The 27,210-nt window shown below is 39.2% G+C and overlaps 2 protein-coding genes and 1 long non-coding RNA gene across 12 annotated transcripts in view; 1 reads left to right on the top strand and 2 right to left on the bottom strand.

Annotated features, from left to right (window-relative positions):
* Rabgap1 (RAB GTPase activating protein 1) overlaps positions 1-13,492 on the bottom strand; it is a 118,012-nt gene extending 104,520 nt beyond the window's left edge. Inside the window, exon 1 of one of the 6 annotated variants that reach the window (XM_039105274.2) lies at positions 13,395-13,492. Coding sequence is in view for 1 of the 6 variants with exons in the window: in XM_039105276.2 (XP_038961204.1) it covers positions 13,297-13,331 (35 nt within the window). In the remaining 5 variants the exon portion in view is untranslated. Of the gene's footprint in view, positions 1-4,804; positions 5,214-13,296 lie in introns of those variants that run through there. The other 5 variants (NM_001107841.1, XM_039105276.2, XM_039105273.2 and 2 more) reach the window with 5 other exon arrangements.
* Positions 13,493-13,569: 77 nt separating this feature from the next.
* Positions 13,570-26,179, top strand: Zbtb26 (zinc finger and BTB domain containing 26). 5 transcript variants are annotated; one of them, NM_001107840.1, is made up of 2 exons: positions 13,570-13,702; positions 21,497-23,582. In NM_001107840.1, the coding sequence occupies exons 1-2, from the start codon at positions 13,680-13,682 to the stop codon at positions 22,827-22,829; spliced, it is 1,356 nt and encodes a 451-aa protein (NP_001101310.1). In that variant the 5' UTR covers positions 13,570-13,679; the 3' UTR covers positions 22,830-23,582. The 5 variants fall into 5 exon arrangements, with proteins under 5 accessions (NP_001101310.1, XP_006234144.1, XP_038961198.1 ...); XM_006234082.5 differs by lacking the exon at positions 13,570-13,702 and adding an exon at positions 13,935-14,072 and having other exon boundaries at positions 21,497-26,179; XM_039105270.2 differs by lacking the exon at positions 13,570-13,702 and adding an exon at positions 14,824-14,946 and having other exon boundaries at positions 21,497-26,179.
* LOC108350365 (uncharacterized) lies at positions 16,486-22,085 on the bottom strand. Its single transcript, XR_001837094.2, has 2 exons — positions 21,997-22,085; positions 16,486-16,722 (listed from the first exon to the last, which is right to left on the bottom strand). It is a non-coding gene; the product is annotated as an uncharacterized LOC108350365 (long non-coding RNA).
* Positions 26,180-27,210: the final 1,031 nt, after the last annotated feature.

The following is a 27,210-nucleotide window of genomic DNA, read 5'->3' as shown; positions in this document are numbered from 1 at the left end:
GAATCTCAAATTTATTGAGTAGCTTTATCTCTAATCATATATTAAATTAAGTCTAAGATTTGGGGATATCCATGTCTTTCTCTTGTAACAGTTAATAATCCTCCCACTATACCTCGATATGACAATTTTTTACCTGTGTTCATTAGCTGAATGCAATAATGCTGATACTGAAGGTATAAAAGGCCAAAATGGTCTTCTGATGTTCCTATGGCTACTTCAGAAAACTAAGTTTTCTTCTCTCTACAACTCTAAATATGCTGCTGGCTTCAGACCACTTCAAAGCAGTATCTCTAAAACTAAATATTTAAATTGCTATTTGAAAGCCATTTCACAATAGCCAGAAACAATAGGAAAATTAGCTTAATATTAATGAATTATTGTCAAGGTCATTTTATTCTTCCAAGCTCTACTAGCAAATTTTTTCATTTTTTTCTGAACAGATTTTAGAAGCATAATATAATTTACATAACATAATTTAACACTGTATAAATATAAAAAAACAAATGCTTTAAAGTACTGCAAGGCCTTTCAAAAAAATTTTTTACCCTTTTAGTTAGTCAACATAACTCGTCCTTATGCATAATTAAGAAAATTAATCTATTACATTTAGAATATCCACCTAAAGAGATCTGAAACGTCTGATCATTCACCTCCCTTTACTGACTGTGAACTTAATATCAAGCAAACAAGTCATTCTGTAGAAGGCTAAAACCTAAGAGCAATGTAACAAAGTTTCTCTTTTCTGTAAAACTTGTTTTTTCAGAGGACTATGTTGAAAGCAGACCAATAATGTTTGAATGTCTGGTCAATATTGACAAAGGGATGTGTACCAAGGACATGATAGGGAGTTTATTAGCATCTCACACTACTATAAAAGGCATTTGTATAAAAAGATACAAAATTCACAAATATTTAACTTCCATTCATGTATTAAATCTATCTGAAAAAAACCTTATCTTAAGACCAAAACTAGAATATTGTTAAGCAAAGGACCGATTAACTATTAGCATTTCAAGATTTGACAGAAACCGGCCTTTTTTTTTAACCTCAATATACAGAGGATGTAATAGGTATTTCACTACAATAGATAATAATTTTTCTTCTGCAAGTAATCAGAGGTCTAGACACAAAAAAATGTCCTGTGACGGGCTGGAGAGATGGCTCAGTGGTTAAGAGCACTGACTGCTCTTCCAGAGGTCATGAGTTCAATTCCCAGCAACCACATGGTGGCTCACAACCATCTGTAATGAGATCTGATGCCCTCTTCTGGCCTGCAGTCACATATGCAGACAGAATGCTGTACATAAAGTAAATAAATAAATCTTTAAAAAAAAAAAAAAGTCCTGTGTCATTGAACAGTTCATTAATCAGGACACCTTCAAAGAACTGAGCTCATTACAAAAATATTAAAATTACTGGCCATTTCCATATACACTGTACATGTACTCAACATTTAGTCTAATGCACTTACTATACTTCTAACATCCCCAGAGCTGAGTTGGCCATAGTGGCTCACTTTTAATCAAGTCCAGCTCTTGAGGGGCAGAGGCAGGTGGATCCTTTTGAGTTCAAGGCCAGCTGGACTACATACTGGGGTCCCGCACAGCAAAAGCTACATAGTGTGACTGTGAGACCCTATGTCAAAAAACAACAGCAACAACAAAACCCCATTCTCAGTCTGCATAACTCAAGACTCATCCTTAGAAGTAGATCAAGACTGTACACTGTAGGTTGTAATTCCCAAAATGGATAATGGGAAATGAGAAGAGAATGCTCAAAAATAAATTACTGTTAAACTTTGAGTAACACTATGTTAAATTTATCACAGAAACTCATAGTTAATATAGCATAAAAAGTCCAACAAAAGCTTCCAGTGAGATGCCTTTTAGTATTTCCAGCAACCAACAGAAGACCAGGGCTACACTGACCTAGAGAGAGACTACTGGCTTGTGATGTAAGTACTGATCTGATAAGTTCTTAACCAGAAATCCTTAACAATTATGCATTGGGTCCTTAGGAAAGTACAAACCCCTAAATTTGGCAACATAGCTATACTATTAAAATCTACTGTGATATTTTACTGTCAAGGTAATACTATTTAGCAAGCATCATGAACTTACAAGACAGAATTGGGGTTTGATTTTACTTTAGTTACTGAAAGAAAGGATGGGAGTATTAGGCCTCACAAAACTCTTACTCTGAAGAAGAATCTTCAGAGTATTATGGTAAATGTTGATAGAGAAAGGAAACCTCCAAGCCAGACTGTATAAAGTAACATGTTCATGTGCTGTTCACTTCCATATTCGGTCAGTTTTTGCACAAGAAACAAGGCTTTTAAGAGTCATCAACAGTGGCTGCAATCTAAGTGTAAATACCCATTCTAATATTGATTTGCTTACATTTTTTAAAAACACTAACAATACCAGGAGAGGACAGAAGTAGAGGAGGATGGCCATGTAACCAGTTTGTGAAAAAAACAAAATCAAGAAAACATTCCTAAGCAGTTTTAGGTGAGATAAGATTTTCCTTTCGGAAATTTACATGGGTATCTATTCTTTATTTTTGAAATTTCTTTCCTCAGGATCTAACTATGAATAATTGGTTTAAAAAGAGAAAACAATACATACAAAGTACCAAAATGATTTAGGTACATGGTTAAACAAGGACCTGAAGATGAATGTTTTAATTCCAGAAAAAGATTGACTCTTGTCTATTTATTTATTTACTTGCTAAAAAAAAAAAATCTAATGATATACCTGAGAAGTTGCAAAGATGGGCAGCCTGTCATAACATTAGGATATGAGTGTTCTCATGAAAATACTCAACATTAGCCCCAATTTAAACAAAATAATCCCTCAAAAGTGACTTGTTATAACAATTACTAGGGAATTATCTTTAATAGTAGGTTTTATCTAGCTGGAAATTTACTAAAGAAAATGACTTTAAAAGTTCACTTATTTAGAAAATCATGCCTCCATTGTGGATAATGTGCACAATACACTTCTCAATACGAAGGAGAAAAGGGAAGAATCCCATATTTAAGAGTCACACTAGGGGCTGGAGAGATAGCTCAGAGGTTAAGAGCACTGTCTGCTCTTCCAGAGGTCCTGAGTTCAATTCCCAGCAACCACACGGTGGCTCAAAACCATCTATAATCACGTCTGGTTCCTTCTTCTGGCCTGCAGGTGCATACATGCAGGCAGAAAGCTGTATGACGTATACATAATAAATAAATAAATAAATAAATAAATAAATAAATAAATGGTTTTTTTTAAAGTCACACTATTGCTGCTAATCACTTGTAAGTTGTAAACAAAATACCATGCCAAAATTCACACAGTTGATAAGTTCCCAAAGATTTAGCTTAGTAAGGCCAGTGAGTTAAGTGAAAACTGAGTTTAAAAAGTAAATCAAACAAGGTTGTACAGTTTAGTGTATCTTGGTGGTAGATCACAGAATTGCACCATTAGTCATACTGACTAAAACAAACACACACACACACACACACACACACACACACACACACACACACACACACGAAGAAACTGAAAAAAAAAAAAACCACAACATAGCAATGTGGTAACTTTAATCATGAAGTTGATCTGATATTTTGTATCAAACATGTAAGTTTGTTTGTTTGTTTATTTATTTTTGTGGTTGTTCTTTGAGACAGGGTCTTGCTATGTAGCCCAAGCCAGCCATGAACTCATGATCCTCCTACTTCAGCTGCTGAGCATGTCATGTAAATTAAAATGTATATACATAGAAATTAATCATTCAAATTTTAATTCAAATTCCGACCTTTAAGGAAGATCATAAATAATCCTATCCTTTGTTCATTCTCATTTCCTAACTAAGCTTTGGCTAAATCTTCAATATACAATATAATCTATAGTATTATGAATATACTCTTTTAAGACAACAGGTCCTTCACTTACATTAAAAGTTATACATGCACTTCTTTGGCACCAGAGCCTTTTTTCCAAATGACTTTTCAGTTTGACAATTTCACTATCGTCCATTGTTTCTCTGCCTAAATAAACAAAGTAGCTGGAAGCCCACATACTTACATCACGTTCTATTCACAAGAATGTAAATATAGGTGTTGATCGAAATGAAAATATCGAATACATTGCAAAATTCTGTCTTTGACATCCTTCTCCTGTGGTAGGGGGACCCATGCCCTACAGACCACTTCCCCCGCCCCGCCCCCAGTCTCAAATTCAAGTTGGAGCACGGTTTTTAAAAGAAGCGATACAAGCATGGTCATGAGTTTAACAGTCTGTTTAGGACACCTGCTTCCAAGTTTTTCCTTCGAGTACCACAGGTATGAGCATGACTGTAGGTATTAGTAAAGACTATGGACCTGACTACCATCAGGGTATGAACAGCGCACCCCTGGAAGGCTGGAGAAAGCCTTAAGACATAACCCTGAAGGGTGCTGAAAATCAAGGCAGGAACAGGCAGATGTTTCTTTTAGACTGAAAGAATGCGATGCCAGAGACACTTTAAACGCAGGTGGAGAGAATGAGGCAGAAAATACCAGTCAGAGAAAGCAGAGCGGCGCTGAAAGAGCGTAAGTCTTTCAAATTAGGCGAGCCGAGGAAGCCAGCCGAGGCCCAAGGCAATCTCTGTCACATACACACCGACACAGTGGGCAACGGGAGAAACTGAGGCAGAGGACACTGGCAGATCTCCAAACAAGTCCAAGACGAAAACATAAAAGTGAAGAGAAACTGGCTTTGTTGGGAGGGGAGAGATCTCGCATAAGGGAGCAGCAGTTGCAAGGCTTGGAGACACCCACCCAGACAGGGGGAACCGGTTTGGGCAGGGGTTCCTGGGGTTGGGGGTGGCGGAGTAGGGCCCGCGCGTGCGCCATCCGCCCTCCGTGGCCGCTCCCCCACACCCAATCTCCGCTCCCCTTCCCTCAGGGCTCGGCCCGTCGAGGGAGACCCCTGCATTCCTCGGCCCGACCCCGCCCGGCGGGGAGAGAAGGCAGCGGGATTCTAGCCGGGGCGGCGGAAGGGCCCCGGGCCTCCGGAGTAGAGACCAGGATGAGAGGAGGGGAACCGTGACTGTACCGGACCTGCTGTCGCCAAGCGCCGTCCGGGAGGTTACGCCGCCAGGGCCTCCCCGCCGCCCACCCCACTGCTCACGTGAAGCGGCTCCTTCCGCCCTCCGGCCCGCCCCCCGCCCCACTTCATAGGCCCCGCATCCTCCCGCGAGGCGGAGCTTCCTTCCCGCAGCCCCACCTGGGCTCGGAGCCTGCCGGAGGATCCGCGCTTGCGCGCAGGGCTCGTACTCAGCCACCACTAGGACAGTAGCCTACCCGTAGCTTTAGGGCAGGGAAGCGTCTGTGTCCACCTTTCTGAAGCAAGCCCTGTTTGCCAGGCAGCACTTAACGCCAAGTCAACTACTCCAACCTTTACTGAGGCGCACAGAACAGGGATTGTGATAATTTATTTTATAAAAACATGTCTCTCAGTTCAGCTTTACTTCAAACTTGCGAAGGTGTGACCGAATCCGATCTATAAATCAAACTTTTAGACTCCATACCACTGTATGGTTTCAGGTACTGAGGAAACTAGAAAGGAATAAGGTTGTTTCACTCTGTGACTGGAGGATGAGAATTTTATTTGAAAAAGTATTACAAGTCGAATACAAAGCAACAGCAATAAAGCGAAGTTTATTTAAAGTTCCTGTTCGGAATGAACACACAATGTAGCTGAGAACAAAACAGGTGTGCAAGTTTTTTGAAAGATACTACTTGGTTGTTACTGAGGATTGAACCTAACACCATGCATTTACCACAAAGCTAAACCCCAGACTTACTTTTAATTTTGACACAGGTTCTCACTGAGTTACTTTTGTCTGCCTTGAACTCACTTTGTAGAGCAGGTAAGCCCTGAACTGTTCATCCTCTGGTCTTGATTCCCTGAGTAGCTAGGATTACAGATCTTTGTTGCTAGGCCAGGCACTGCTGCCATTCAAGATTTAGTAATTTATACTTCTAAAGCTGCTTGTTCTTTATTTGAACGTGGTACACTCTTTCCCTAGTGAGTCATTTACAACGTGAACCAGGAAAGCAATTAAAAAGAAAACCTTCCCTGTTACAGTTCCCTTTGTGACTTGTCCTTCACAAAACACCTAAACTCCTGTGGGACAAGAGTAATATTTCCTTTTCCTTATATGCACCCATTTTTAAGTATACAAATAATATAAGAAAGTATAATCTCATGTACTCCTAACAATGTTTACTAGTTTGATGGTCAACATCCAAGTATTTCTTGATTCATAAGTATAGTCAAAGTACATGTGTAGGTTAAGTTTTCTTAAATAAAACTTTATTACATAATCAGTATGTCTGGAGAAAGAATTTAAAAATAGAAACAAATTAGGAATGTCACATTTCACTACCAATGTTAACATTTCAGTTGACAAGATCGGTTTAAATAATCTGATGTCTTTTTTTGACACAGGGCCTCATATAACTTAGGCTAGTCTCAAACTCTTGATCCTCCTGCCTCCATCTCCCAAATGTTGGAATAACATTCCAGTCTGGTAATCTCTTTTTTCAATTAATAACACTTACCTTACTTGTGATTACTACATTTAATTATTAGACCATCAATTGCATCTAGTTATGCCGTTGAGTGTTTTTAAAATGTGCAATTTGAAAATAAATGGCTCTTTTCAGATAACTAAAAAAAATGAAAGTAAAAAAAATCCTGGATTTGAATATTTGCTCCAAAAAGTGTGCAATAAGTCACCGAGTTTGTGTTCTAAACCCTACATTTTTGTAAACTAGAAGCTGTACCAGAAGGTTCAATGAATGTCACTGAAGATGTTATGCTAGACTTGTTTCCTGATACTAGATACAATGCAAATTATTTAACACAGTATTACTTATTGTGTGTAGCATGAGATGATTCAGTAACCATGCTTGTTACAGATCTACCTCTTCTTTTTCTATGTACTCCCAGCTAGCCTCAAATTCACTTTAGCAGATGACCTCGGACCTTGGTGTGCGGTATCTAACATAGGGTGTTTTAGCCTACTAGGCAAGCACTCTACCACCTGGGCTAAATTCTCAGCTCTTGTAGAGTCTTTTTATTGTTGCTGTTTCAAGACAGGGGCACCATGTAAACATAGGCTTTAGTCTATTTCAGTACGTACCAATGTCACCGAGTAGCATCATTCACAGAACACTCATTTGGAGTGTTGCATATGCTTAGCTTTTGCCAGCAGGTGGCTTTGTGAAACCTCATATTGTATGAGTACAGTGTATGTGTAGAATGTGGGGCTGTTATGAGGTAAAGTACTTTGGTAAACAAGAGCCAGAACAGTGAGCTCTCTGAATGCTCAAAAGGAGGGAAATACAGCCCAATCTACAGATGGAAAGGTGCCTTTTGCAGGGCCAGTAACAATATCATATTTGGGGTTTTCAAGAGAAAACTCTGGTGATACTGGTAGGCAAAACAGGAGGTAAAGTAAGACTCTGGGGGCTGGTGTAGGATCAAAAAAGTTAAATATAAGGAAGAAGGAACTAGGGTTTTTAAAATACACCCCATGCAAACTTCCAAGCTTCCTGATAACTTTCTGTTGCTTGCTCAAATATGCCTTAGAAGTGCTCCAACCATTTCTCTGTGTGTGGAGCATACATATGTGTATAAGAGTACATACATGTGAGTTGTGCTGTGGAGGACAGAGGATATCATATTGTTACTCATGTATTGTGCATCTTGCTTTTGCAAACAGTGTCTCTCATTGTTCTGGTGTTCCCTGATGAGGATTCACTGGCTGGCCATCAAACTACAGGGATCCAGCAGACGCTACCTCCTCATCACTGGGAATCCATGCATTCAAGGCTTGGCTTATTTGTTTAGGGACTGAACTTGGGTCCTCCTGCTTGCACAGCAAGCACTTGAACAAACGAGTGTACCACTTACCCAATCCCATCAATCAGTATTTTACTTTAATTGCTGTACTTTTCAAAGCCACAATTTTATTTTGGCTCCTCTTCATAATTTCTTTCTCTTTCATGATATTCTCATTTTGTTCATTATTGTTTTATTGATTTCATTCATGACTCCAATTTTTTGAGTAACCACAACATAGTTGTTTTAAAGTCTTTGACAGATGTGACTGAACTGCATGGGTCATTAGGTTTGATCAACACCAACACCCCATATTATTTTTAGTTAAATATTTCCTGGGCAATTTGTGGACTTATTTTTTTCTTTGGAATTGGCCATACGTTACTATTTCCTTACAGTCCTCATGTTTTCTTTATATTTCTAAGGAAAGATGTATTTATCTTTATTTCTATGAGTTTTGGTTTTACTTGCATGAATGTTAAATGCACCACATGTGTGTCTGGTGCTTGCAGAGGCAAGAAGAAGGAATCAGATCCCCTGGAACTAGAGTGTCCTAGCTAGGGTCACTATTGCTGTGACAAACACGATGACCAAAGCAACTTGGGGAAGAAAGGGTTTATTTAGCTTCTGCTCCACATCACAGTTCATCACTGAAGGAAGTCAGGACAGGAAATCAAACAGGGCAGGAACCTAGAGGTAGGAGCTGATGCAGAGGCCAGAAGGAATGCTGCTTCCTGACTTGTTTCCCATGACTTGCTTAGCCTGCTTTCTTTTTAGAACCCAGCACCCCCAGCTCAGTGGTAACCCACCCACAGTGGGCCAGGTCCTCCAATATCAACCTTTAATTAAGAAAACACTCTTCAGACTTGCTTACAGAGCAATCTTTTCTTTTTCTTTAATTATTTTTTATTTTATTTTTATGTATATGAGTGTTCTATCTGCATGTAACACCTGCATGCCAGAAGAGGGCATCAGATCTCATTATAGATGGTTGTGAGCCATTGTGTGGTTGCTGGGAATTGAACTCTGGACCTTTGGAAGAGCAGCCAGTGCTCAACTGGGGAGCGGTCTCCCCAGCCCCTTACAGCACAATCTTATGGAGGCATTTTCTCAATTGAGGCTTCTTTCTTTCCAGTCTCTTTAGCTTGTGTCAAGTTGACATGAAACCAGCACACGGAGTTATACATAGTTGTATAAGGTGCCATGTGCTAGGACCTGAATCTGAGACCTCTTGAAGAACAGCACGTGTTCTTAAATTCTCCAGCCCTGCTTTTTTGTTTCTTTTGTTTCGTTTTAAGAGACAGGGTCTCACTATGTAACCTTGGCTGTCCTGGAACTCACTCTGTAAACCATGCTGCCAGATCTGCCTGCCTCTGTCTCCCAAGTCCTGGAATTAAAGGTGTGTGCCATTACATACACTCACACACACACACACACACACACACACACACACACACACACACACACCCCGAACCTGCTTTATAATATTTGAAGTTACTAAAAACTAAGACACTTAAATCATATGTGGTTATTATAGAAAGTCAAAGTCTCCCTTAACTAGTTTTTAGGTAGGACAGTCTGTGTACTACCTGTGTGCCTAGTGGCCCCCACAGACTAGAAGGCATAAGACACTCTGGAACTGGAGCTACAGATGGCTGTGAGCTGCGATGCTGGTAATTAAACCCAGGTCCTTTGGAAGAGCAGCCAGTGCTCTTAAAATGATTGTGCCATCTCTCCAGCTTAGTTTTAATCTTTTTGGTTGATTGGTTGACATATTAATTCTCTCTGTGCTGGACTTTGGGATGAACTTCGGAAAAACTTTTCCCAGGCTCTTTTGTGAACCTGTATTCTCCCTGACTATACACAGTAGATATCTATTTTCCATACAAGCAGTTGCTTTTGAATGTCCTAATCTTTGTTTCCAAATAGAAAAAAAGGGAAACAATACTGATGGCATTCCCTTAAAATTCCTAAAAATTCTGTCCAAATAGAGTTAAACAATGGTAGCTAGGCTATACTTACACCTCAGTGAACAAAAGAAACAATAAGGGGCATGTATATACAAGGCCCTGGGTCAATCCCCAACATTGGAAGAAGTAAAAAAAATCTAGAAGAAAGAGTACTCATTTTCTGGCTGTTCTGGTCTGTCACGTCCTGGTGGTCATGACATACTGGAAATTCTGAAACCAAGATAAGTCTTTCCAAAATAAGAATTCAAAACAAACAATTACAATATTATATGTTCAACAATGGGTAGACTAGACATATGGAAGAAAAGAAAAAGAAAAAAACCCCAACTATATTTATCATTCATGTACGGACCATTCCATACCATAACCACAGAATAAACATTCTTAAGAACTTATGAGTCACCCAGAGAGGCAACATGCTAGTCAACAAAACAAGCCTCAATGTATTTTAAGTCTACATAAAGAATCTTCTCTCAACATAACAAGATGAAGTTAGAAATCAAGAAGAGGAAACTTCACAAACATGTAGATAAACTTCACAAACATGTAGAAAAAAAATAGGTGAGAGAAAAAAGCCAAAGGGAATTATTAAGCTACTCAGAAATAAGTATAGCATACATGCTAAGTTTATGAGCTGTTGTTATGACAATCGTCAGAGGGAAATTCAGTTCTAAGTCTACATTTTAAAAAACATTTTCAGAGGTGGATATGGTAGAGTAGAAGGGACATACTTGTATCCCAGCACTGGAAAGACAGAAACAGGAGGATTACAAATTCAAGGCTGAGCTCTGGCTAATTAAAAAACACAATAAAAGAAAGAAACCAACAATAACAATAAAAGAAAGAAACCAACAATAACAAAACACTCAGATCAATAACCTAAACCTTACACTTCAAGGATCTACAAAAATGTGTATGTGTGTTTGTGTGTGTGTGTGTGTGTGTGTGTGTGTGTGTGTGTGTGTGTGTGTGTGTTCACATACAAGCAAGCTAGGCATGGTGGTCAATGGCTTTAATCCCAGCACTTGGGAGGCAGAGGTGGATCTCTGTAAGTTTGAGGCCAATCTGGTTTACACAGTGAGTACTAGGACAGCCAGCCAAGCTAGAATAGAGACCCTGTCTCAAAACAAAGAAAACAAAGAACCAAAGCTAACACAAAAATTAAAAAAGGAAATTAAAGAAACAAACAAACAAACAAACAAACAAACAAACAAAAGGTTAAAAAGAGCAAGGGAAAAAAAAATCAACAAAAATTCTGGAAAAGACCAACAAAAGTGACAGACCTTTAGCCAGACTATAAAAGAACAATATACAAATAAGAAGAAATGAAACTAGGGATATATCACTATCAACATAAAAGTTTTAAAAAATGAGACTATTGTAATATTTATATATCAAAAATTAGCAAAAAAGCAACGGACACATTTCTTGAAACAATAAACAATCTAAACTGGTTCTAAAAGAGAAAATCTCAATAACCCTATACCAAGTAAAGACTGTCTTCGCAACCAAAATTTCCCAACAAGGAAAGTCTCATATCATACAATTTTATCAGTGAGTTCTATGAAATGTTTAAAGAAAGAATGAACAGGGTTTTTTTCCTGAAGAGTTTGCAAAAATTTGGGGAATCAATGCTTCTTAACACATTCTGTAAATCCAGCACTGCTGACACAGAAAACCAGTCAAATGCATTCTAGCTACATAAAAATATAGATCAGTATCACTGAAGAGTAGATATAAAAATAACTAACAAAATATAAACATATTAAATCCAAGAGCATATTAAAAGAATTTTACCATGACCAAATAGGATTCAGCCTAATGTAGGATGCAAAGTGTTTCAACAAAATAAATTTAAGGAATACATTGGTACAAAGAGTGGGGCATCTGATCATCTCAACTGATGCAGAGACAGCATTTATTCAAGACAGCCTGCTGCAGAACGTTAGGAATTGGCAGAAAATTCTTTGACACGATAAAGGTGTTTATGAAAAATTCATAGTGAAACATATATATTCGATGGTTTAAAGCCAAAAAAAAAAAATTCCTCTTCACATTAGTCTAAAACAAGGATGTCCATTCCTATTCCTGTTCAACACTATCAAAACTATTTGCCCTATTAGACAAGAAAAAAAAAACATCCTGTTGGAAAAGAAGTAAATGATTTTTGCATAGATTACTCCACTGTGTAATAAAAAAAATCAAAAAAGGCCACAAGAGGGCTAACCAATTTAATAAATGAATTGCAAGGGCTATGCAAACAAAAAAAAGCAGTTTTTTTTTAAAAAGTATTTTTTAGACACTAGCAATAAGCAATATGAAAAGAACATTAAGGAGGCAGATCCTGATAAAAATGTGTGAATGGACCAAGAATGCAGAAAACTAAGAAGACATTTCTAAAAACAATTAATATAAAAGGCCTGAAGGGCATCTTATGTTTATGGTCGGAAAACATAAAAAATTTTAATACTATTCAAAGCAACTTACAGATTAAAAAAAATTAAAAAACAAAAAACCATTCAAACAGTTGTTTCCCAAGAAATGGTAGTCAATCCTCAAATCAATACAAAAGTAGGGCTTAAGATGTAGCTCAGTAGTACAGTATTTGCATAGAGTGAAAAGCCCTTAGGTCCAATTCCTGATACTAAATTCAAATGGAAGGGAAAAACATCTTGAAGAACCAAAACAGTCTTGAATAAAGATGGGGGACTCACAATAAATACCAAACTGCCTGCAAAGTTAGGTTTGGTTATTAAAACAGTATAGTATGATACTAACACAAAGATAAACATAGATCACAGTACTGTAGACAGCCCAGCAAGAAACTCTCATAAAGTGAAGTGATTTCCAAAATGTCCACTCAATGGGCAAAAAGTTCACCTTTTCAACAGATAATACGGAAAGTGGATATCCACAAAAGAATACAAGGAATTAAAGCGGGAATAGTGGTTATACAACATTGTACAAAGCCACTTAGCTTGGTAAAAGATTAAAATCTGATAATTATTTCTGTTTCTCATAATAACGCCACCAAACGGTAAATAAGATATAACGCAATAAGCAAGTGGATTGGCAAAGCAAAGGGAATTCAGAATGATTTCCAGAAATTCTCATTGGGAAGAGGACCTGTATGATTTTTTCACCAACCAAGTACTATAGCTGGGTAGGCCTGGGCGTGAACTTGTTACAGAAAGGCACACTAAACACCCGACAACAGGAAATCGGTCTAAGTGGCTGGCTCTGGTGCTCAAGAAAGGTATTCAGGTTAACGACAGATTTGTGAACGGCTAGGGTAACCAAAGACAAGGAAGGCAAGAGATTGACTTGGGAACACAAAGGGAAGATTTCCTAAGAAACACCAATATTCACAAGGGAGGGGGTACCCAACAGCTTTCTGCATTCCAGGCTCCCAAGCAGCGAGTCCACATCCCTAGGCGGGAGGGACTTACCACGGCTTGCTCGCAGACAGGCTGCTCAGGCCCATGCAGACAACGGCCGGCGGGAGCCCTTCGTGACTGCAGCCGCGAAGAACAGAGCTCTGGCCCACCTGCTACAGAAGAGCCGCAACTGCGGAGCTCACAGAGCCGACTCTCCGCGGCCGGATTCCCCAACCTCGCCCCGCGCCCCGCCCACAATGCGGAAAGTCCCTCTCGGGGCCCGTCGTCCTGCGAGCATTCCGATTGGCGGAGATGACCATGGGACCTGGAAGTTGTCTTTGTCCGGCCAGGGCTGCCCTTCCGGTTCCGTTGGGTCCCCCTTTGGCTCAGGTTGTCTGCCCCTCCCCCTTCGCGGAGCCCCGAGGGGCCGGAGCTCCTGGCTTTGCCAGATCCGGATGGCGGCCTTTCCCCCGGGTTTGTAAGTTCGGAGGCGACCCGAGAGCGGGGCTAGGGTGCGGGGTCTCTGGAAATGGAGCCCCCGTGGGGACCTGGATCGGCCGCAACCTGCCCTGGGATGGGAGCCAAGGAGCAGGTCTAGGCCCCCGGACTCTTGAGCCATTGGACTTGGCCCATGCTGCATCCTACCCTCTTTCCCTTCCCGAATCTGCAGTGGGGAGTCTCAGGATGCTCCAGGGACCGCCTCCTGGGACCCTGTACATACGGCCCTGTAGCTGGCCAGGAAGCCAGACTCTGGCATTTTGTAAAAAGTGCAGCAGTTAAGGCCGGCAGAAAACTGAACGGCGGGAGCTAGCCAAGGCAAGGCCTTCAGTGCCAACCGCGAGACTACTGTAAGTGCCAGGTTTCGATGGGTTTTACCCGTGCTCAGCCGCCAGTTACATACAGCACCTTTTAAATCATATACATATATAGATATTTGTATTAATAACAAATTGATGCTCATATGAGGGTGGAGGGTATGCAATAGTAGTTACTTTCATCAACTGCTCTAAGGACAGTTGCTGGGAAGCCTGTAGAAAGAGAGTGGCCTCTAAATCCTACTTCTTATAAAGAGAACATGTGAAAGTACTTTTCCCGAAAAAAGAAAAGCTGTAGTGGTATGGAGAAATAACAGACTATGTATTGTCTGAGAAGAAGGAATAGGGACGGGTAGGTTGTGTACATAAGATGGAATTTGAGTTGGATAAGTAAAGTGAAATCTAGATAGTGAAAGGTTTAATTAATCCTAAAGGAGATGGGTTATCTTTTTTTGAAGCTCTTTGAGCAGGAAACTAATATAGTCAGATTCCTACTTCAGAAAGTTCTCTGGGAAGCTTGGAGAATAGAAATAGTGGACTCTGGGTTCTCCTAGCTAAAATCTAGGTAGTTATATTTGAGATTATTTTGAAAAGTAATGACATCCTGGTGAGATGCAATAAAATCTAAAATAGAGTTATGGTATTGTTCCAAGAAAGGAGGCAAGTGCTAATGTGTCATACTTTGAAAGAGAAGAAAAGGTCTTAGAATTTAGGCAGTTGACACTTGAAGAATAGCTATCAAGAATTACAAAATCATTTTTTGTGTTTGAATTTACGTCTAAAGGGATAGCCACAGGCAGCTGTCCAGCGTAAGAGTTGGAAACTCAAATGTGGAGATCAGCCTAAGCTTCGTGGCATGTGGGCCATGAGAAGAGTTGGCATCATAGAGGGAGCACTGAAAAAGAAGGTAATTCAAAGGACGATGCCTACATTAATGAAGCAGGAACTCAAATTGGATCCATCAGTAAGAGGTAGAAAAGAACACAGGGTTGAAGCAACTAGGGTGACCCAGATATCAGAGAGAATTTTGAAGAGAATCCATTGGATCATTCTCAGCCACTGGGAAATGAGAAAGAAAAAAGAAAAGTATCTTTTTTGTTACTAGGACTAGAAAAAAAAAAAACTTTAGTAGATGAGGTAATGAAATATAAAATATCAGAAGCCTCAATTAGTTTGATATTAAATTGAAGAAACATGAAAGATTTGTTATTTCCCCAACACATGTTTAAAGAAAACATAACAGGTACCATTCTAAGCTCTTTTGAAAATGAACTAATGGGCTGGAAAGATTACTCAGTAATTGTAGCTCTTACAGAAGACCTGGGTTCAGTTCTTAGCATTCACATGGTGTCTCACAGCCATCATAATTCCAGTTCCAGGAGATATCATACTTTCTGACCTTCCTGTACCAGGTATTCAAGTGGTGCACATACATATATGCAGACAAACACTCATAAAACAATTAAGTCTTCTTTAATGATGAGCTTATTTAATTTTCCTTAGCAGCACCATTTATTATTGGTTGAAAAGTATCCTGAAACAGACTGGATAAGCAGTTGACCTGTGGCCATAACCCTGAGTAAGTGGCTGAGCAGAGTTTTAACCTTAGAAATACGATTCCAGAGGCCATGCTAGACTCACTGTACTATTGTGCTGTGACTAGATGGGAGTCAAGGAGTGGGACATTGTAAGGAAAAATTGGCCTCTTGATTAGAAAGGAGACCTGCAAGGATAGTGAGGGTGAGAAGAGGTAAGTGATGAGTTTATGTTATATCGTGTATATGTTTTTTTCTTTCTTTTGTCCTAAGGTCCCCTTCTGCTCTATGCAAACCTAGGTGTACCTCTTGTACTCTAATGTTTTCATTTACAATCTACTTACTATCTCAGCGAGGTTCCTTTTCCAGCTTTAGACGTGTTTCTAACCAGCTACCCTGGGGCCACGAAGGCTATTTTGACGGATTTTAATGAGCAGCCTTCCAATCATCCCCTCTGTAGTCTTTAGGTCAACTGAAGGACGCACAAAGATATCCGGCCACTCAAGCCAAGTATCGTAGAGTTGATCATTTCTCTCTTGTTCTTCACTTCAGTGAGCAAGAACATTGATTAGCTGGTTCTTTGTTTTAACTTCTCTTTTGAATGTTTCCATACAGTCACAGTCTTGTCATTTCTGTTTTGATTTGTTAGAATGGTAAAAGGTCATTCAGTCCGTTGCTCCCTATATATTCTTCTCTTCAGATTGCTGCATTTTGGCTATCATCATTTTTAAATGTTAAATTCCTACAGCCGTATTTCCGAGGGTATTAAGTTGAGGTTGAAGTTGGTTAAATTTAGTAATTATGATAGAGACTTAGGAATTCATACCACAGGGAGGAAATGAAACCGAGAAAAGAGACAGGCTTTTCTGTGGAATTAAATCTGGAAGAAGCGTAGCAACAAACCAAAACCAGACCTTTTAAGACTATATTTACCTTTGCACAATTTAGTAATGCTTCAGAAACCAACCAGAAAATGGCTGTGAACCGACCAAGGCCGCGGACGTGTCTCGGTGGTTAAGTGTTTGCTCCTTTTGCAGAGTCCTGGAGTTTGGTTCCCAGCACCTGCCCTGCGGTTTGCAATCACCTACAACTCCAGCTCCAGGGATCCCTTTTGTTCTCTATTGGCACCTGCATGCACATATATGTACCTGCAGACAGACACACATACAAATTAATAAAAATAAAATAAGTCCCTAAAAAAATCAAAACAAAACCTGAGATCAGTAATAGTAGGATAAAGGCATGAGATAAAGTCAAGAATAAATGCTCTTGTAATAATACCAGTGGTATGAGTCAGTATATAAGTGGCTTGTCATTATAGCCCTCTGCACTTAACAGACATTTGGTTTTAGTGTGTACTTACTGTGTTTAGACATAAAGATTTTGCTGAAATATAACTAAAAGACCCAAAAGTCTAAAGTCTTCAGATCATAATGTAATGCTCCATTATTTCATATATTGATTCATAACTTGAGCACATTTCAGCTCTAACAGTTAGCATTTTCTTTCTTTTTTCTTTTCTTGTTTTTGTTTTTTGCCTTTTTGTTTCTGGGTTTTTTGTTTGTTTTTTTTAAATTTATTTATTTCATGTATATGAGTACACTGTCACTGTTTCAGATACACCAGAAGAGGGCATCAGATCCCATTACAGATGGTTGTGAGCCACCATGTGGTTGCTGGGAACTGAACTCAGGACCTCTGGAAGAGCAGTCAGTGCTCTTAACCTCTGAGCCATCTCTCCAGCCCTGTTTCTGGTTTTTTAAGTCAGGGTTTTTCTCTGTAGCTCTTGCTGTCCTGGAACTCACTCTGTACACCAGGTGGCCTTGAACTCACAGAGATCCACTGCCTTTGCCTCCCAAGTTCTAGATAGAAGGTGAACACCACCACTACCTGACTAGCAGCATTTCCTATCTCTTTTAATTTAATCATATTATTTATATTCTCTCAGCTTATTTTCCTATACGGGTTATACTAACCTACCAGTAGAAATTTTTAGGACTATGTGAATTAATTTAGATAAAGCACCTAGCAGTATATTTGGAATATGACACAAATTCAGCAGAAATTAAGTATCATTCTGTAAAAGGAATTAATCCTATTAAATGATTATTATCCTTTTATATTGTTTGGGAGTGTGTACACATGCATTTACTTTTATATTACATATTGTGCAAATACATATGGTGCTGGAATTAGACCCAGGACACAGTCTATTACTTAGCAATTAGTTAATTAATAGATTTTTTTCTTTAAAAAAAAAGGTATTGCAAATTTGGTCCTACGTGATTTAAAGAGTTTTCAAGATCTTCAAAGAAGATATTTTGATATTGAAAACCATCTCTATTAAAGGCCATTAATAATTTCATAGCGAATATCAAGGAGTCACTGTAATGTTGTGTTTTGTTTAGTGAGTTGTATAAAGTGTAATGAACAGTTGATCCTTGTCCTCAAATAGGTAATGACCTCTTGGGAAAGGTCATAACTAAAGTTGTGTAACCTAGGACTAGATTAGTAAAGGGATAGTTGGGCCAGTAGATAATTAGGAAGAACTTTCTAAAGTAAACAAACTTCTCTAACTTTTTTGAACTGCAGTAGAAAGATTAAAAAGTAGACTTTTTCTTGAGATGCCTCTTTGGCTGCTCCTGATAATAAGAACTTGTGAGTGGGATGCAAGGGAAACTGAACTCTAGTTCATCTGTAGAGAAACAAGGGCCAAGTTTCCAAACTGAATACATTTGTCATAAAACATTCTGAGTGCTACCTCACTCTAGCTGGAAACAATGTTCACTTTTGATTATGACTAGGGAAATACTGGTCAGCTTAATGAATTCAAGATCAGCTCAACTCTAAAAAAAGAATGGCACTTTTGTTTGGGCACTTGACATAACGGCCATTTTTTTTTTTTTTTTCGGAGCTGAGGACCGAACCCAGGGCCTTGCGCTTGCTAGGCAAGCGGTCTACCACTGAACTAAATCTCCAACCCCCATTTTTATTCTTTCTTTCTGAACTGGAACCTCTAACCTTCACTGGCCCAGTTACAGAATGAATATTTTAAAGCTGCTGCCACTAAAACTGACAAATGGTAATATAGTTTGGATGCTTCAAAATACAGGTAATATTCCTGATGTTTGAGACTCATTGATTTCTCCGCCACACAGGAGAAAAAGTTATACCTTGTGATTATTAACATGAACATGCCCCACCCTCCTAAAGTTTACTTCTTTCTACAACATTCAGCTAAACTGTGAGATTTAGGAATTTGTTGTTTTGAGGTAGGATCTCACTATGTACCCCAGGCTGGCCTGGAACTTGAATTCTAACCCCCTCAGCCTCTGAGTACTGTGTGCACAGGTTTGTGCCTTTGTGCCTAGCTTGAGGTTTTGTTTTTGTTTTTAATGTTCTGTTCATTATTAGTTATCGAAGTCTCTGAAATACCTTTTTCTATTTTTTGCTTGTTTCTTAATAGTATTTTCATTTCTTTCTAGGCCCTTGTGGTCCCAAACCTGTAATGCCTCCATAGATATTAATCTGTTCTACTTAACAAAGTTATTTATATTGTGAACCTAACACTGTAGGCTTAACTACTGCACACTGAGCCTTCCTGTGTGTTGGTATTAGGTGATAATAGTCTGCACCACTTTGAATAGAAGAGAAATAGGATGTGGATGTTGCTGCCTAATGCCAGGGAATTCAAACAGGAAGGAAGTATTTGATGAAGCAGTGTGAGTGTTATATATAGAAGTACTGTGCTGAGGGCCTTAGAGACAACTCTTTTCTCAAAGTGGACAGACAAGGGCCTCTCAGAACTAGAGAGCTAGGCTGACTAGAATGCAGTGTTCTAGAATAGTGTAATGTGTGAGGAGCTTAGAGCAAGTAGATGCATTGCGTATCCGTCACAGAGGAATAAGAATAACATCTGGACTCTTGATACTCTGTGAAAAATTAAGATGATGAATTTTGTGCTTCAAAATCTAGATTGAGATGCTAGGCATAATGATGTAAGCACGTCTTTAATGCCAGTGCTCAGGAGGCAAAGGTAGGTGAATCTCTGAGTTCTAGACCAGCCTGGGCTACATAGAGAGACCTCGCCTCAAAAAAAGAAAATCTAGATTTGACCAGGAAAAGTTGGTTGTCTTACTTGACTATGTGGAACTGTTGACTATACAAAATTCAGCTTGGATTTCCTAACATAAAGAGTTTATAGAGTTGGGGATTTAGCTCAGTGGTAGAGCGCTTGCCTAGCAAGCGCAAGGCCCTGGGTCGGTCCCCAGCTCCGGGAAAAAAAAAAAAAGAGTTTATAGAACTGTTTCTCAAAGACAGAGTTGATATACCTATTGTCCCCAGCTCCGGGGGGTGGGGTGGGGGGAGTTTATAGAACTGTTTCTCAAAGACAGAGTTGATATACCTATTGACCTGATAGAAGATGGGTTTATAAAAGGAGAGTACCAGTTACTTTTAGTGGATAGTAGACTAGAATTATGGTGTAGGTTTGGCTAATTCATCCTTCCCATTTTTCACAGTGTTGTGGATTGAACCCAGGGTTTCACATGTGGCGAGGTAAATTATCTACTACTGCTAAGCTATATATGTTCTCAACCCTATGCAGAGGGACCTCTGTATTATACCCTTATTTACCATTATTAGTTTTAGTTAATTGACTTTTTTTTATTTATTATGTATACATCATACAGCTTTCTGCCTGCATGTATGCAACTACAGGCCAGAAGAGGGCACCAGACCTGATTATAGGTGGTTGTGAGCCACCATGTGGTTGCTGGGAATTGAACTCAGGACCTCTGGAAGAGCAGACAGTGCTCTAAACCTCTGAGCCATCTCTCTAGCCCCAGTTAAATGACTTATAACCAAGAGGCTAGCCTAGCATTTTTGAAATGTGCTGTTTGAAAGAAGAGGAGCTAAAAGACAAAGAGAACATTTAGAAATCAGTTCTAGTAGTCCACATGATGAAAAATGACAGACACATAGGGGTAAGAAGGAAAGAACAATCTAATAAGTATTGAATTTATACCTTATTCCCACTCATACCATCACAGATTAGGTCATTGTTTTATTTTCCATTTAGATTTATCCATAGTGCACAGGATAAAGAATTGTGTTTGACATTGACCAAAACTGTCTCTTTAAAAAGTCTGTGACTTTTATCACAGAAACGGTTATATGAATAAATGCATACCAAATATGGTGGTTCTCAGTAAGCAGTATCTTTGTAGAGTCTTTAAAATAGAAAGCAAGGGACTGGAGAGAAAGAGCTTAGTGTTTTAGAACACTTGCTGTTTTTCCAGAGGACACCAGTTCGAATCCCAGCATCTACATGGCAGCCTACAACCATCTCTAACTCCAATTCCAGTTTATCTGACACCCTCTTCTGGCCTCTGGGGGATACATATATGACACACAGATATGCATACAGGCAAAGCAGCCATACACATATATACATACAGCAAAACAAACAAACAAACAACAACAATCATAGTACTATAATAATAATAGGAAACAGAGGAAAAGAACATTTTGTTTTAGGAAAAAGCAGGTGAAACATGTTTTATGCAAAAGAAATGTCTTCTTGTTACTTGGGTTCTGGAGTTTTCATTTGAATAGAATTCTCATTTGATAAGTGGAAAATAAAGTTTTTGGATTAACTCAAGCATTGTTCTTGTGTTAAGTGTCTTAAAAGGTTGAGTGAATGCCCAGGTAGTTACACTTCTATATGTCTACTCCTTGGGTACAGTTGACACCTGGTAATGGTAAGCAGTAAATTTAACAGCCATTGAAGGCTGTTATCATAGCTTTTTGGAGACATACAAAACAGGGATGACAACACATTTGGTTTTGAAAGGTAAATCCAGGTTTCTAAATTGTTTAAATTTTTAAACATTCCACCTTTTTTACATTTCTGTCCTTTAGGTCTGCCAAAATGTCTGAAAGATCAGATCTCCTTCACTTCAAGTTTGAAAATTATGGAGATTCAATGTTACAAAAAATGAACAAATTAAGAGAAGAGAATAAATTTTGTGATGTTACAGTTCTCATAGATGATGTTGAGGTGCAGGGGCATAAAATTGTTTTTGCTGCAGGTTCCCCCTTCTTAAGAGACCAATTTTTACTGAATGATTCCCGAGAGGTGAAAATCTCCATATTACAGAGTTCTGAAGTGGGGAGACAATTACTCTTATCCTGTTATAGTGGTGTGCTGGAATTCCCTGAGATGGAACTGGTAAATTACTTGACTGCTGCAAGTTTTCTTCAGATGAGCCACATTGTAGAACGGTGCACACAGGCGCTGTGGAAGTTTATAAAGCCAAAACAACCAATGGATAGTAAAGAGGGATCTGAACCACAGAGTGCTTCTCCCCAGTCGAAAGAACAGCAGGGAGATGCCAGAGGCTCTCCCAAACAGGACTTACCTTGTATTCATCCATCTGAAGACAGTATGGATATGGAGGACAGTGATATTCAGATTGTTAAGGTAGAATCTATTGGGGATGTATCAGAGGATAGAAGTAAAAAAGATCAGAACCAGTACATTTCTTCTGAACCCACTGCTTTACATTCATCAGAGCCCCAGCACTCCCTGATAAACTCAACTGTGGAAAACAGAGTTAATGAACTAGACCAGAGCCATCTCCACAATTACGCCCTCTCTTACACAGGCAATGATGACATCATCATGACCTCAAAAGATGTCTTTGGGCCTAATATTCGAGGTGTAGACAAAGGCTTACAGTGGCATCACCAATGCCCAAAGTGTACCAGGGTATTCCGTCACCTGGAGAACTACGCCAACCATTTAAAAATGCACAAACTCTTTATGTGTCTACTCTGCGGCAAGACTTTCACTCAGAAAGGCAATCTTCATCGACACATGCGTGTACATGCCGGAATTAAACCTTTCCAGTGTAAAATCTGTGGGAAAACCTTTTCTCAGAAGTGTTCCTTACAGGACCATCTTAACCTTCACAGTGGAGATAAGCCCCATAAATGTAACTATTGTGACATGGTTTTTGCACATAAGCCAGTGTTGAGGAAACACCTTAAACAGTTGCATGGCAAAAACAGCTTTGATAATGCCAATGAGAGGAGTGTGCAAGACCTCACAGTGGATTTTGACTCTTTTGCATGTACAACAGTCACAGACTCTAATTGTCAGCCACAACCTGATGCAACACAGGTCCTGGATGCAGGTAAACTGACCCAAGCTGTCCTCAGCTTAAGGAGTGACAGTACATGTGTAAATTGAACAGGGCTCAGTGCTGACAGCCAGAGCTGACAGAGTATGGCAGTAATCTCTGAGCCTTTTTAGAAGTCACTTGGTAGTTTCTTCTACAAAGCCTCCAAGCAGGTGGTAGTGAGTGAGTTGAAGCACTAGCAGACCAGGTGCTGTGGCTTTGCTTTCCCTTGGCCCTCTCCTGGTTCTCTTTTGAGTTATTTAACCTGTGATGTTTGTTTTCCTTTTCGAAGGAATAATTCCATTTGTCTACCTAGTGTTGATATATGTCTTAGACTGACACTATTTTACATTTTTACCAAGCACATTCTGAAGGTACCAACAAATAACATTATCTACTTCCTACTAATAAATGCTGTGTTTAGGAAAGTTAATATTTTTCCTTGGGGGCGGGGGGAATGAGGCTGGGATAGGAGGTGATAACTGCTGTTGACCTAAATATGTGATGGGGTTTCTGTTTGTCTGCTGTGATTCAGCTAAGGCTGACGAGTGAATCTTCTCCCTGGCATTTGTACTTTTTTGGAGCTGCTGTGGAAAAGTGTGTAGGTTTGTACTTTAAACACTAACTGCCCACTGAAATTTCCTTATAACCCAGAATACAATATTTTCAGCAACTTCTGCAAATAAAGTAGGAACTGCCATGGGGAGGATAATCAGTAAATGAGAGAAATGTAATAAAACACAGTGGGTAAATGGAAGGCTTCCTAAGTATTAGGACCTAACAAGAGGCCAGCTGCTTGCATATGTGTCCTGTTGATGCTTTTGTAATTGGAAGTGCTTTAGGCATACTTATGTGCGCTAAAGAATAATGGACTATGTTGGAGTCTAAACTATGACTATACATAAGAAAGGTACGTTCGGCCATTACTTGTCCAGTATAGAGTTAATGTCTCTGGTCTTTTCACGTGTACCTTCATCTTGGAATTGATGAAAAAAATTAAATGTGATACAGAGGAACTACCAGAAATTTTGCATTTAGAGGTACACAGTACACTGTCCACTTTTGCTACCTGTGATAGTTTATCTTGAAGTAAATTTTAGACATTAGTTTGAGCCTGCTTCTTACCCAAGGGTTACAGTGAGGTGATATGATTGCTGGAGAACTTAGAAACTCTCAGAAGATGGCTTATACTATCTCTATTTTTTAAAATAGGGGCATTTAGAGTCAAACAGGTAGGCTGGCCACCACTGACCCAAATATACCTGACTAAATAGGAATCATTATCCCCAGTACATCTCTTCCACTATACCTTGGCTTTAACAGATGGGAACAGTAACACATTAACAGAAACTTTCCCGTTTTGTTCCACTATTGTATATTCATCCCTTTGACTTAGAGACAGACAAGACTTCACCAACATGATGTCACAGAAGGACTTGTGAGAATCACTTTTTAAACTTTATTTTATTTTGGTGGCTTGTACCTGTAATCTCAGAATTTACAAAGTTAGAGGAGAGTTGCCTGGGCTATAGAGTGAGGCTGAGGCCCTCCTTCAAAAGACCTAAATAAATACAGTTATTTTATGGTAGTGGTGCTGGAAGTTGAACCCAGTGACTATACTATTTCTAAATGACTGACTGTTTTGGCTATTAAAGGAAGGGTAAGTTTGAATAATGTAAAAATGGTCCAAATATGAAACTGATTTTGTCTAAGAAATGTTATTTCCACTGGCCTTCTGTTTTTATTTCTAAGCTATGAGAGTACATGGACAGATAATCCAAAAATTAAAATTAACATAATTGATATATTTACATATGGCTCAGATTTGAGGTATAATTTCCACTAAATAGTTAAATATGAGTACAGTCAGCTAATATGACTGCTGGGTGCTTTATGCCCAAAATTAGTCAATGAATGGCCTAATAATGCTTCCTAGCATTCTGATTTTTTTCATGATTCATTCAAAGAGCACCAATTCTATGCAACAATGAGACTCTACTCATTCAATGGTTAAAATATTTTCTCTGAACATCATTTTAAGATGGTGGGGTTCCATATGCTTTTTCTTGTCCAGTTACTGTTCATAGTTTGAAGACTTAAAAACAGCATGGATTCAAATAATACTTGTCTCTCTGCTTGGTTGGAGGCTATTTCTTGACTTATTTCAGTCACTCAGAGGCGCTTTTTTTGCCCCTTTTTTAATGCTGGAGAGTTTGAAACCAAGTCCTCATATATGTTAAGCATGCACTCTAGTACCAAGCTACTCCCACAGCCTTAAGAAATATTGGTAACCAACTGGAATTTCCAGGTACTATGTTATATTCTGAAAATGGGAGGTAATATTGCTATAGTCCCTGTTCTTATAGGGCTCACAGTGTCAAGTGATTTTAGTGAGATGAGGTCTCGAGTTTATGTCCTAACTAGAATAAATTTGCCTTTTTTTTTTCATCATTTAAAACAGTGTTTCTCAACCTGTAGATCGTGACCCCTTTGGGGAGGGGTTGCCTAAACTAAGACCATAGGAATTTTTTGTTTACATTATGATTTATTTACATTATAATTCATAATAGTAGCAAAAATGATGAAATGATGAAAATAATTTTGTTGTTGGGGTCAGTACAGCATAAGGAACTGTATTAAACGATCACAGTATTAGGAAGGTTGAGAACCACTGACTTAAAGTCGGCTTTCTTAGGGTTTTTTGTTAGTAAAATTTTTGGTTCTATTTGCAAGTGCAAACCACTTAACTAATTTGTGATCTCCAGTTCTTGGCTGGAGAGGCCTTATTTTTGGTGATATATTTAATTTTGGTGGACTTGGGTTCTTTGCTTACATGTTTCCCAGATTTTAAAGCAAAGAGAAAGCACAAATGTTTTATTGTGGAAGAAGAAGGCTTTCTAACACTAGTGATTATATGGAGCAGGGGTGAACCTTAGCTACTCGGCATTTGGTTTGGTTTGGTTCTTTTCCTTTTCCTTTTCCTTTTCCCTTTTTTTTGAGGCAGGATCTTACTATGTAGCCTTTGCTGCCTCTGCTCCCCGGGCCTGGGATCAAAGGTATGTGCCACCATACCAGTGTGTTATAAGGATTCCTAGGAAAACTTCAAAAGGAAGCTATTGTAGCTTGTTTTTTTTTTTAATTACTGTTATTTATTTATTATGTTATTTAATTATGAAAACAAGCTCCAAACTGAAGTGGCTCTGAGGTAAATCAGGTGTGATTTTTGCATTAGTTTAGAAAATATGTAAGTGAAAGGTGACTAATGTTACCATTTCTAAAATATTGTCCTAAACAAACAACTTAGAACATTTTATTTCAGCTCATGAATGGCTGTTCTAAATCTGTTGTATGTTAGACATACTCTGAACTACCTCTTTACTTAATGGGGAAGTTTCCTTAATAAAAGTTTGACAATTAACTTGTGGTGTCATTGACTTATTTTCATATTCCCTTCCCTCCTTGTTTCTCAGTTGTTTGAATTTAAATTCTTTAAAATACATCTTAAGGATGGCAGGGGGCTGAAAAATGCAGTAGTAGCGTTTCCCCTGGCCTAGCATTCTGGAGCCCTGGCTTTTTTCCAAGCAACAGGTACAAAATTATGGTCAGCCATCCCTTCACTTTGCAAATAGGGACTTACTGAATGATAAACTCTGAGAATGCAAAGAAAGGTAATTATTGTCCTAAATAATCCCCTCTCCCTTTGTGTGGCATATATTTCGATGTGAGTATGGAAGTGCAGTTTTGAAGAAATCATTTCCAACTGGATCCCAACGAATTGAGGTGCAACTTGGAAATAGCGTGTAATCAGTATAAACTAGTATGGAAGTGTGTTTTGTGAAACGACCTTGAGAAATCACTACCATGATACAGGCCTAGTACAAAAGGAAGTTTACTTGGGGAAGGGAGGGGGACCTGGAAAAGGGAGATGCAGAGAAAGAAGGGGATCAGAGAAGGAGAGAAGAGGAGGCCTGCGGGAAGACCTGGTGATGGGCTGGGATGGTCGGAGAATGGAGATTGGAGAAAGAGGGAAAGCAGCCCTTATAGGTCAGGTTGGTTGGTACCTGGCTGATGGCTATGCAAACTGTTGCTAGGCAGCTGTTGGGCGGAGCCTTAGTGGAATGGCCAACAGGGTAATTGGGAAGGTTTCACAAAGCCTTCTGTTTAATTTCCATCACCCAAAGAATCCTTTAGGAGCAGGGCACATAATGGCATTATTATAGCGACAGGCTGTCTAAAACAGCAGGGTGAAGAGGATGCCATTGGAAGCGACATGGAGAGGAGAGGAGGGCAAATAGAGTGGTGGAGCTGTACCCAGAGGTTAGGGCCAGGTCTTGATGTTGAGTAGCCCAGCTGCAATACAGAGCAGCGAGGTCTTTTCCTTCGGCTCCGCCCCTCAACTCCTGGGCGGTTCCGGCCTTGAGCGTTCTTCACTCACCGTAACCAGCTTCATAC

The sequence above is a fragment of the Rattus norvegicus genome, chromosome 3, assembly GCF_036323735.1.
Source record: "Rattus norvegicus strain BN/NHsdMcwi chromosome 3, GRCr8, whole genome shotgun sequence".
Taxonomy (NCBI): Eukaryota; Metazoa; Chordata; class Mammalia; order Rodentia; family Muridae; genus Rattus; species Rattus norvegicus.
This window is presented reverse-complemented; position numbering and strand designations above follow the sequence as displayed.